Source organism: Alligator mississippiensis, chromosome 4, assembly GCF_030867095.1.
Source record: "Alligator mississippiensis isolate rAllMis1 chromosome 4, rAllMis1, whole genome shotgun sequence".
In the NCBI taxonomy this organism is placed as follows: domain Eukaryota; kingdom Metazoa; phylum Chordata; order Crocodylia; family Alligatoridae; genus Alligator; species Alligator mississippiensis.
Genome location: NC_081827.1, coordinates 49,510,850 through 49,523,454, shown reverse-complemented (window position 1 = coordinate 49,523,454; position 12,605 = coordinate 49,510,850). Strand labels below are relative to the sequence as shown.

General features: G+C 42.3%; 1 protein-coding gene across 1 annotated transcript; it reads left to right on the top strand.

The window, feature by feature from the left end:
- Positions 1-361: 361 nt before the first annotated feature.
- On the top strand, positions 362-11,189 carry CAV2 (caveolin 2). Its single transcript, XM_006265775.4, has 3 exons — positions 362-571; positions 700-887; positions 9,056-11,189. Exons 1-3 carry the CDS (start codon positions 434-436, stop codon positions 9,204-9,206), a joined length of 477 nt encoding a protein of 158 aa, XP_006265837.1. The 5' UTR covers positions 362-433; the 3' UTR covers positions 9,207-11,189.
- Positions 11,190-12,605: the final 1,416 nt, after the last annotated feature.

The following is a 12,605-nucleotide window of genomic DNA, read 5'->3' as shown; positions in this document are numbered from 1 at the left end:
AATGTTTTCCCCCGTTGTCCTATTATTATTGTCATGATCTCTGGCAAAGCCCGATACTAAAAGTTCACGGGGGCTGCCAGGTATGCCTCTCGCCGTCTGCACCCTCTTCTCCAAACCCTCGGTGCGCCCGTGCTCTTGGTCACAGGTGAATGGCTCCAGCGCTTCTCCGCAGCCAAACGGCGAGCGGGCAGGAAGCGCTGGGCCGTGTCTGAGGGGCTGGGCCGGCGGGCCGGAGGTGCGGGTCCCGTGCAAGGCTGCGGCCGAGCCGCGTCCTGCCCCGGCCGGGCCCGCGCCAGGGCGGCGGCGGCGGCGGCGGCGCTCGGGGCGGGGCGGGGCGGGGCGGCGCGGCGCTCGGGGCAGCGCGGCCGCCTAGCAGCACTGGGCGCGGGGGGAGCCGGCGCGGCGCGGCGCGGCGCGGCGCGGCAGCAGCAGCATGGGGCTGGAGAAGGAGAAGGCGGACATCAAGATCTTCATGGACGAGGACAGGCTCAGCCGCGGCAGCGACCCCGACCCGGCCGACACCAAGAAGAGCCTGGACCGGGACCCGCACGGGCTCAACGCCCACCTCCAGGTGAGCCCGCGCCGCCGCTGCCGATGCCCGGGGGAGCGGGGCGGAGCGGGGCCGGGGGCTGCAGCCGGGCCGGGCGCCCCCCGCGGTCTGCAGAGGCGGGCTCAGGGCTGTGGTGTCTGCCCTTGCAGCTGGGCTTCCAGGACGTGATCGCCGAGCCGGCGTCCGCCCACTCGTGTGACAGAGTGTGGATCTGCAGCCACGCGCTCTTCGAGATCAGCAAGTACCTGGTCTACAAGCTGCTGACCCTGCTCCTGGCCATCCCGCTGGCTCTGGTGGCAGGCGTTGTCTTCGCCCTGCTTAGCTGCCTGCACATCTGGTGAGTAGATGGCCTGCAGCCTTTGAGAGATGGAGGAAAGGAGAGCCCCCTGCCTGGAGAAGTTGGGGGTTAGGTTTGTCAGCAGTTGTCCTCAGGGGGCCTAGCAAACTTAGGCCACTTTAACTGTGTGCAGAGGTTATATATAAAAAGATGGAAACATCACGCTGCCCTGGTCCCTCTGCTTTACCTGCGGCAGCTTAACGTCTGTGCTGTGTCAGGAAACACCATGTATCTGGGTCTGTGAAGGCAGTTTTCCTTAAGAGCCTGGAGAATAACTGTTTTTCTGGCATGGTTTAGTACCCACTGAGGTGTTGGGGCTTAAAGCCCACCATATGGAAATGGGAGGCTCCTCCTTAGCTTGCTCCTGTGGCCATATGGCTGAGGGCAGGCAAAACTTGGGGGCATCCGAACCCCAAGCCTCTGGGCTTGGGCCTACACGTAGGATGTCCACCAAAAGACATTGGAAATATCTGAAGCGCCAGGTCAGGGTGGAGGATGTTTGCCAGTTGCAGGGCCACTTATGCTTCTGGACTGACTCATGGATGTGGACTTGATTTGGCTTGGAGAACAAAAAATTTCTTTAAAAATAAAAAATGTTTGTGCTGTCAGGGCTGACTAGTCTTACACAGAGATGATGGTTTGCATAGGATGGTTTGGATAGGGGGTTGGACTAGACCAGCACTTCTCAACCCATGGGTCGCAACCCAAAAGTGGGTCATAAGAATATATGAAAGGGTCGTGAACAAACTTTAAAAATGGATTCTCCTTTACAGGAAAAAAACGTGGGAAACTCTGGCTTCTCATTTGCAGGCTGGCAGAGCTTCAGCCTTGCAAAGAGCTGCTTGGCTCCCCCTGCCCCACACAATGGGGGCTTGGGCCTGGGGGCAGGGAGCAGCAGGTGGGGAGTGAGGGGCAGTGGGTCGGGACTGGCCATTGATGTTTACAGATGGGTCCCGGTACAGAAAAGGTTGAGAACCGCTGGACTAGGTGACCTCTTACAGTCCCTTCAAGCCCTACTTCTCTACGTTTCTGTGACTCTTGGTTCCCCTCTGAAACACTTCTCTTAGCTGTTGTCTGTTCAGACTGTAAGCTCCTGGGGGCAGGGACTGTCTCTTGCTTTGTGTTTATGCAGTGCCTTCCACCCCTAACTTGCCTGGGAGTTCTAGATGGGACTGAGATAGAACTAATAGCAGTTACTTAGTTTAGCAAGGGCTTGGCAGAAGTACTATGCCAGCTTGGCAAGAGGATCATGATTCCTTCCTTCCCATCTCAAATTTTCTCATCTACTTGATACCCCTGTCATACCCTCCTCCTTTTCCATGACAGCAAAGCTGACAAAATAACTGGGATTCATTGCTATTAACATGAAAACTGTCACTGCCACATTTGACTGTGCTGCATGGTCATGGCTTTGTGCAACAGAATGCAGTGTACCCACAGGCACTGCCCAGCAAGGGAAACCCCACTGAGTTTAGGAGGCCTTGTGCCAGATTGACAGACAGACCCAGTAGCTGTAGAAACTCATAATTCATTCAGCTCATGATTTAAGTTACATTTGTGGCAACAGTGAAGTGAAGCTTGAGAAACAAAAGGCAGCTGGTTGGATGGAACTGAAGAAAAAATGAAATAGAAAAAAGGAAGGCTTGAGATTCCAGCTGGCCTTCAAGGTAGGTAAAATGAATGAGATGACTGACCAGGTGCCCGGGACTGTACCTACAAAGCAAGATTTTTCTTTGCATGTCATTTTTAGGTGTGCTTTTAATAACTGTGGAATGGCAGAGGATACAGATTAGGTAGAACAGGACTGTCCAGCTGGCTGTATCCGGCCCACAAAGGGTTGAAGTGTGACCTGCAGGCTCCCTTCAGGCTGCCACTCCTGCTATTGCCCCTACTGCTGAGTCTCTAGGGCAGGGCAGTGCAACATGGGAGGAGGGGGACCAGTAATCTGGCTGCCTACAGCATGGAGGGCACAGGCTTGAGCAGGGAGGGAGGGGAGGGGAGCTCCCCCTTATAATGGCAGCAGTGGGTGGGGCTCGCAGTACAGTGATGGTGGCAGCACCAGGGAATTTGTATTGCTCGTGTGGCAAGAGGGCTTCACATGTGGCCCCTCCAGTATGCAGCCTGCATGGTACGCGGCCCAGGGTCCACTATTAATGCAACATGCAGTCCCCAGCTGCTCTGAAGTTGGACAGCCTGCAGTTGGAATAATATTTCATGAACCCCCTAACTCAGTGTGCAGTGGTGAAGGATGGTTAGAGGCAGTGAAATGGATGGTTGGATGGAATGTTTTTTATTTTTAACCATATTCTGCTGTTTGCAAATATACGTTTTCAAAAGTGCCATGGTAATTCAGGTTCAAGCAGCTGCATCACAAGCTATTTGCAACTTTGGGCAGTTGACGTTTAAGCATTTTCATATACAGAATATCTGAAGATGCTGTAGTCTACCATACTGAGTTTCAGTTCATGAACACTGTTCTAGGTTTCTGTGCCACAGAAGGGCCTTTTCTCTAGATTCCGTTGGCTGGAAGTCTGTACATTCATTTTACTAAATCAGACCTCTGAAGGTCTGTTACAAAATCAAATTGTAATTTTCTAATTAGTTCCCATTAACTTTACCAGAATCTGTGAGTTCATGATGTTTAACCCTAGGCATTCAATCTAAAATATGGGTATTAATATCTTGCTTTAATCTCATGATTTTCCCTGCCAAAAATATTAGCAATATAATGGGGTTCTACATTCTGATCTTCCTTTGTTCCTGGGATGATGTGAAAAAACACTGACCTTTGTGGCTGTGTCTGTAGCCTTGGCCCATCCATTGTTGAGAACCAAGGCCAGAGAAATCCATTCTTCCTGCAGGAACTCGAGCCCAAAGTTAATGTAACTTGAGCATGTGTTAGTTTACATGTGGTTCTCACTGTCCACAAATGTTCTTGGAAGTCTGGATTTGAATACAACTGAACTGCTCAGGATGTGGCTTTCAGGACTCCAGAGCTACTATCAAGTGGAAGCATATACATGAAAATGATAACAGGAGATTTTACTACACCTTCAACTCTCCTATGAAATATGAACTTTTGTTTCTACCCAGAAGAACTTTTATGATCTTTTCTCCTATGCCTGAAGAAGGATGTTTGTGCCCAAAAGCTTGCAATTAAAGAATTATTTTTCCAAAAATCTAGTTGGTCTAATAAAAGACATCATCTCTACCCCAAGTCCTGAATGCTTTTTATAAAGCACATGCATGCATACTGTAACAACTACAGTACCATAGAAAAAATTAATGCAGACCTCACATGGTGTTCCTGCTGCACCTAGAACTCCCCCTAACTTCACTGGCAATTACTATCTGACACCAGTAATTAAAAGAATTCTAAAGAAATGAGCAGCATTTCATACAACATTTGATCATAAGGAACAGAAAGAAAAATAAGAAAAAAGCAATAGTATGCATTTCAACTTCATTTTTTCCTAGAAAAAAGTAACTTAATCTGGAGCCTCTCTTATTGCCTGCATTAAATTGGTCTCCATAGTTACACTATCTGGTGACAAGCAGACACTGTGCCAGTGCCAGCCAACAGTTTAGTGACCTGAGCACAAACTTGTTAGAACAAGGTTTTTGCTCTTGAATTGTTTTTCTGCTCTTGGTATTTCTTTCCCTATCCAGACTAAATTTTGGGAAATGTTTCAGGCCAGCTATTCCTGGTTCCATGCAAGTATCTGAGTAAACTTTCAAAAGTGCCCTTAAACTGTATCTGTTGAAGTAGCTGGTTGCATAGCAGTGACACAGCAAAACATTGCTGGCATTCCAGTGAATACACACAAAATTCTGAACTTTTTTGTTGAATATGCTGACTTGAATATATGCAGCAGCATTGACTTTAAGCCATGTGTCTTACAGCCTCTAACTAGTCTTGTCTAAACAAATTTTTGTTGTTTGTACACTGAGATCCTACGCAAAAGCTGAAGATTCACAACTCCTTTTGCAGAACCTCCCATGCTATTGTAGCATCCAGAGCACAGCTCTGAAAATGGCTAACTCCTGTGTGTCAAAGTGAATGTCCCAGGACGTAGACAACTTCGAGCTTCTGCCTTTGTTTAGGGTGGCAGGTGGATTTCCATCCACCGCTTACTAAGGTGCACAGCCTGTGATTTAGCTGTAAGGAATTGGGCAGGTATACAACATGTCTATCCCCTTGCTCTTCACAATTCCATTAACACAGTTTATAGCTGTGGCACTCAACCTTGCATCCTCACCGACAAAATCAGATTAGAGAGAGCCATAAAATCATCGTGGTACGGAGTCCTGACTTTATGTTGTGATGCTGCCCTACTATAAAAGGTGTCTCTCCTCTCATCTCTGCTACCTGGTTCTTGGCTGCCGAGGTGGAAGCAGATTGGATGGTTTTCCTTGCTATACTTCTGAATGCTACCAAGGTGCTTGTAGGGACCATAGTTTTGGTTCTACTTTGTTGGCTCACTTATTATGTTATACATCAAGGGACACTCTCATAAATATAGTAATGCTCATTTTGAGTATTTTCATGAATACCCCAAGAGATAGATATTGCAGTCAAAAAAAATTGCGTACATAGAATGGTTTAGAAATGGCATCTGTGCAGGGCGTTGGGTGCCTGGCTGTAAATGGCCCACCCGACCTTATGATTCTATAACTCTAGACCCAGTGACTGACTTTTTGACTTGCAGTGGGCTATGAAGAAGGTTGCTTCTGTTACCTTAGCACCAATTTTATTCAAGGTTTCCATAATGCTAACCCTCTCCCCCCCAAATAGTGACAATTCATGCTCCCAAGAGTTGATGATTTAAGAGTTAAATAATCCTAAAATATACTTCCTTCTATAGAGTGGATTTGATAGGAGTCCGTGGGCATTACTACAGTAAGTAGTAATGATAAAAAAATGGAATAATCCAACCACAGAATGGTTCAGATATTTGAAACCTTGATTAACAATTTCACGTTGAAAGATTTTGTGAGAGGAGCAGTTTACAGGGACAGATCTGAATGAAGAGATGGCAGGCTGTGTGTTCAGAGCAGTCATATTTATCAGTGAAGTCAATGGAAATTGAATGTTCTCTGCTCTCTCTGAGCGGCACCGAACTCCTGACGTGAGATCCCTTAAGAATTAGCATAGAGTAAAATTTATAAACAAAGATACTGGGGAAGTAGCTTTGAAGGAGACTTAGAGACCATAGGGAAGGAGATGAAAGAAGGTTGAAATGGAGTTCAGCAGCTGTATGGATTCTTGTCTACTCAAACTTGCTCTAAGATTAGTTTATACTAAGATTAAATATTAACATTAAAGCTTAGCATATTATGGCACAGTGCCTGGATTCCTTCCCTTCTCTGAGAGCTGAAGTAAGAAGGAAAATTACGGTCACCCAGAGAGTAAGAACTGTCATCAGGGCACCCAGAAAATGTTGTGGTATGCCTCAAAGTCCCGAGTAAAGGAAGGAGGATCTAATTGGAGTATGTTATGAGCAGATGTGTGTAACTACTGTTCTAATACAGCATAGGGCATAGATGCCAGACACCCTCCACTAACTTCAGCCTAGTGATGGAGTGGGCAGCAGTGCCCAATAGACTGTCTTTTCAGAGGCTACACAATTTAATAGAACTTGGCCTATAATATGCCAGCTTTGCTCACATTGGTAGGCACTTACTCAAGTGAGCTGTAAGGAGAGGAGAATGCAGGGCATGCAAAATCATATATATTCTTGGAACAATGCTAGGTTATTGCAAAAAATGCCACAACATATTTTAGCACCATGCAGCCTGTCACAACCTACAAAGCCTTTTCAGACAAAACTCCCACTGACTTAACAAGAGTCTCCTCTAAGTAAAATCTACAGAATCAATATGGTTTTCTGTGGGGTAGGTTTGTCAGTAATACTTCTATATTGCTTGAAGCTTACTGAATCTGTTATGATTCTTTAATGTCACGTGCAATTAAGTCTTTCACTCCATTAAAACCCTATGGGCTTGATCCACAACTTGAAACTAAGACTGTTGGCTCTCAGTGAGGGGAAGCCTGTCCTTGGGGGAACTGCAGTGCCTGTACACCCTCCAGCTTTGATTTAGCAGGCCCTGCAGTGTCCCACAAAATAGGTGGATCTAGTCAAGGAGAGAACTGGTGGAATACATGTGAGATTCTCCAGTACACCTCTGTAGAGCCCCAGCCTTAAATGTTAAACTGCTTTTCTCTGATAAAACCCTGTGTAAGGATGGCTATAGGACCATAACCTCAGTTCTTGGGCAATTAAACAAATTTATCTAACAACCGGTCTACTGAATATAACATGTAGGGCGTCTGTTTGTAAGTACTTGTTAATTTTATTTTTCAGGCTTTATTTTAGGCAGGGTTTTTTTGGTTATATGTAGATATCCCAAAGTTGGAGGTTTTGAAATCTTTTGTTTGTTGGAAGATATATTTTTCTTCCAGCACTCTTTCCAAAATTCTTGTCTAAATAAGAATTACCTAATTTTTTATAATTTTTTTTTATTTATTACGTTTTTATTATATTAAAAGACTTGCAGTACCATTTGAACTTTGCATCATTGTTCTTGAATCCTTGGCTTAACATGTAATGCATCTTCCTGGCACTAACCCTACACTGCTTTTACAACACACATTTAGTATGAAAAGCAGCTATAATATTTAATAAAAAAGTAACTTGAAGGTATGTTTAGCATTACCTAGCAATTTTGTTCTGACATATCACATATTGTAGCTCTGCGGTACTTGCGCCTTAGCATTTTCTTGTATTTGTTGCCTTCTGCAATGAAATCCTGATAATCATAGACATGTTATTCTGAGGATTTTGCCTGTCAGGGTTTTGAGGGTATGTTGCTTTTTTTTTTTTTAATTGCTTCTCCAGTTTTTCAAAATCTTCCATATCAATGAAGCGTCCAAAGAAATGCAAGCATTTGCAGCCACTTACCTCAAGTGCATTTGCGCTGGCTATGAAGGAGAGAGCAGTGTAAACAAACTGTGCTGGGAAAGGAATGGAGTCAACACAAAATGAGCAAATGTTTCTGGGTTTTGTTAGTGTTTTTTAGAGAGAAACTGATTTTTTAAATGTGTGTTTCTATCAGTATTTTCCAGTTAAAACCCCAAATCAGTCACGGTAATATATGCTCTAGAGCAGGGGTAGGCAACCTCCGGCACAAGTGCCAGAGTGTGGCACACAAAGGCGTTTTGCTTGGCATGCACACCTTGGGGCAGATGGTGGGGAAGGAGCCAGGGCTGTGCTGCCACAACAAGGATCGAGCCCCTTGCAGCCAGTCTGACCTTGGCATGCCAACATCTTTACAAGCTGAGGTTACGGATGTTTTTGGCACCCTGCCCAAAAACATTGCCAACCTGTGCTCTAGAGTTTATATATCTAGTACACTGTGATACTACACAGTCATGGTAGTCACCCACTGCAGTCAAGCATGCAGTCTTGCATTACATGCATATTGCAGCATTCACAGTTGTTTAGGGTGTGAACTATACATGCTGTTTTAGCAGAGATTCAATAATGGCTCAGAAACCAAGCAAAGAAACACTGCAAAACTCACTTCGACATAGTTGTTTGAATCTGGGGACATCCCTTTTTAAGTTTTTAAATGTAATCATTTCTGTTCCATCTTTGTGTTCAGACTGGGACTGCCTGAAAATATATAGTATTTACATAGCTGTATCATTAGACTTGGTAGGAACAGTTTTGTTTCTTTCTTACTGCTTCTTTTGGAATCTGTGAGAGTTTGGCAATTAAAAGGGAGCAGAACTGAACCCTTATGTTTTAAAAGCTAATGCAATTAGAATAGAGTTTGACATCCCTGTCAAGGAGACTATAGCTACTTGACATAATTTAGCAAATCAGTAAGACTTCCATTAGGTATAATACAGAATTTTACAGACTGTGACTTTATTAATTTTTACATTTGGTGTTTTTGGTTCTTTTTGTTATTTACATTGACATTATAAAGAATACCTGCTTTATTGAGATGGAGCTTACCTATAAGGGCCACAGTGCGTGGCATAAAATGCTTCCCAACACAGCTAAGCTTTCAGTTTTCTGTGGTTTTAAACTATCTTTAAAAACCCTTTGATAAATTTGGATTGTATACAGTTGTTTAATCTTCCATTTTCTTCTTTCTAGGATTGTGATACCTTTTGTAAAGACCTGTCTCATGGTCTTACCTTCAGTGCAGACTGTATGGAAGAGCATGACAGATGTTCTTATTGCACCATTATGCCAGAGCATGGGCCGTTGTTTTGCTGCAGTCAATATACGCCTGGACCAAGAATAAACATCAGGAACACAATACTGCTGTAATCTTAAATGGTATTATACCTCTTTGCTAATGTAACATAAAAGCAATTACTGTTCATTCCAAAACTTTTAGGATTAAAATGGCTGGTTTAAAATGGGGACACAGTATTTTTCTGAAAATTATTTACTTTTCAAGGGATCAATTTAAGATAAACTAGATAATTTTCTTGTCTGTTTTAACAACAAAAAATATGTGGGCTATGTTGGCAACACTTTATTTCAATGGTACAAAGATTGTCAGATTTCAGGAGAATTCTTGCAGAAGTATATGTAAACTCCCTAATAATAGCACATTAAACTTCTCTGACTTTATTCATACTGCAAATACTAGTTGCTGTATTTTCTTGCATACGCCCTGCCCTGGAATATAACATATATCCTGTTTCTGAAAAAGTGTCATGAAAGGAAAAAATTCTTACCTTTAAGTATCTGCGTAGCAGCTACAAAGGAGCCACGCCTGTTCTTGAGCCTGCTGCCACCCCCACCACCAAATGGGGACTGAACCAACCCAGTGAACGGGCCTGACCCTGCACGCCAGACCCAGAGCTGGTGTGCTTCTATGCTGGATAGAGGTAGTGCGCAAGTCCACATCACCCAGTTGAGGTACTCTCCACAGGTCCAGAAATGTGGTGACAGGGGAGCCATGGAAATTAACACTACCACTGCTTCCTCACTACCAAATTTCTGAACCCCGAAGAACCTTATACCTCACATATATGTTCACCCCAATTTCTACCAGCTGGTTTGGGGGGCAAGGTGCAGATTATATGCAAGAACATATGGTAATTTAGTAGTGATGTGACACAACCCCCCATCTAGGGTTTCACAATGACTTCAGTGGCATGACACTACCATGGGTGTCACTCATACTGTTCAGAATTGTGTACGGAGAGAGGAATGCACGGTACTCATCAGCAGGAACTCTGCTTGCAGCACTGTGAGGAAAAGGAACCCTATTCTATTGAAGCACATGGGAATTAATAATTTACCTTCTTGTTGTTGTTCAATCTGCCACATGAGAGAAGTTTCGCAGAAGTTTACCCCTTAAAATAAGGTGTTAGTTTAATAGCTTGGGACAATCAACTAATCTATATATTTGTATTTAATGAGACTTTACTGTTGCTGTATATTTTGTACTTATGTAAATGTCACTTTATTGATTTTCCTTGATGCATAATTTCTATAATACTTGTATTCTTGCAAAATTATGTAGAATATGTGGGACAGTGCAGAAAATGAAACTAGAAAGTTCACTGATGAGGTTGTATAGATCTTCGAAACTACTGTTGTGCAATTCAAGTGTACCAAGAAAATATATTTTTTCATATTTGAGTGTAAAGTAGGGCACATAAATGTTTTGCGTCAAGAGAGGTATGCAGAAGTGTTGGAAGTAAGTATTTATGAGAATTGTTTATTTTCTGTTAAAAATGGGCTGTGGTAAATGCAGCCCTGCCTATCTTTTGTATTATCAGCAACATTGTGATATTTAAAGCATTTTTTTTTTATCCCAGGATTTTGATTAGATAGATGCTCTTACATATGTCAAGGGGTGTGGTTGATCTGCTTGTCCAATTCTATCCACTTGTTTAATTCACTTTTTTAGCTGGTTTATAACTTTAAACCTTAACTATAAAGGAACATTTCCCCTATGTACCTAATACAGCTCTGTAAACCAGAATGACATGTATACAAAGGTATATGAACATTATTTTCACTTTGTGATGGGTACGTGCTGCTGATTTATATAAATATAGATTATCTGGTTACAACTGTTAAGTGTCTATAATATGATGTATTATGTTCTTCACTGAAGCAGTGTCACAGATTTCTTATCACACACGAGGTATGTAATACAATCTAGCCTTTTCAATTTTGTTGGCCACCTTTACTCAGTCTTGCTGTTATGGTTATTCACGTGGCATGTTTTAAAAAAGAATAAAAATTAAATGTTTAAAGTGAACATAGATTCAGAATACATATACAACTTTTTACTAATAAACTAGGAAAAAGAAAATGATGTAAATGAACACAGCTCCGGTGGACTTCAGTAGAGTTTTGTGCATTTACAGAATCAGAGCATCTGTCTCTGCATGTTAGCTTTAGAACCACTTTTAAAACTTAACATATCCTGTTCTCTGGAACAGGTATACTTTGTTATAAAAGGTTGCCTCCATTGGCTTAAGAAGAGTATTAGATTTTTGTGGTATAAACTATTTATATCTGCTAAATTTTTTAAGTTACATATTCTCAAAAGAACAGAAAGACTGGCAGTTTTTATATACATCTTACATAGATCACACATGGTGTTATAATTTTCATTGGCTTCTGTTGGACAACAATGGAAGTAAAAATGGAACTGTGTTTCTACCTTGAGATCTGTCTGTATGATAATTCATGCTCATTGTGGCAGTGCTTGAGTGGTGTCAATCTTAAAGTTATATGCATGGAAGTCTGCATAGAGCTTAAGTTATGGAAAAAATAATTATTGCTGTATGAGTATCAATTCAGCAATTTTTACAACTATGAACTTAGAATTTGAAAAGCTGTGAGGAGGATGAACAAAATAATGACTTTGAGGAAAAGAAAGAGTAAAATTGATGGCTTAGCTGAAAAAATATTACCGTTCTAAAATTTACATAAAAAGGCTTCAAGCATATTCCAGCTACAAATATCTTTTAACTCTCCCAAACCATCCACTGCCCCAGAATACACACACCTTCCACTACTTTCAAAACCATCTCTTTAGGAGGAGTTACTATGTCTGCTGCTTTTTCTTTATGCCTTGTACAAAAATCTGTTGTCAAATGCACAGACTGATATTTGAAATAATTTGATTTCCATGGAACTACTCAAGGTTGGTAACTGTATTCAGAGAACAAGCCGAGTATTCAGGAGACCTCTGTTCAAGCCCTTGCTCTATCATAAACTTCCTTTCTTAGTTAAGTCTTGAAGGTGCCATTCCTCTGCTGTTTAAAATAGTCATAGTTGCAGTTTACAGATGGGAAACGAGACAAATAAGGGAGCGGTCAGAGCTTCAACCTTGTTGACTTCAAAAGATTTATGACAATTTATAACTGCTAAGAAGTTTCTGCAGTGTTTTTTCTGTGCCTCTTTTTCCATTAGTAAAAGAAGAAGAATAGTATTTCCCTCTGTCATAGGACAATTATAGAGGAGCAAAATTGTGAGATACTCAGATGTTATGGTAACTAGAGACAGACAGACCTTTAGGTAGACACTTATCTTTATGAACTATGTAGGTTTATTGTGGAAAGTACTCTTAGTGCCATGATTTCCATTTAGAAGATGCTTCAAAATAAACCATAACAAGATTTGACTTTATTTTTTAATCTTTCCTTTAATGTCCAATCTTTCCTTT

Coding starts and splice junctions, on each gene's coding strand:
- CAV2 (XM_006265775.4), top strand. CDS start 434: ATGGGGCTGGAGAAGGAGAAGGCGGACATCAAGATCTTCATGGACGAG. Junction 572..699: donor GGCTCAACGCCCACCTCCAG/GTGAGCCCGCGC, acceptor CTGCCCTTGCAG/CTGGGCTTCCAGGACGTGAT. Junction 888..9,055: donor CTTAGCTGCCTGCACATCTG/GTGAGTAGATGG, acceptor TCTTCTTTCTAG/GATTGTGATACCTTTTGTAA.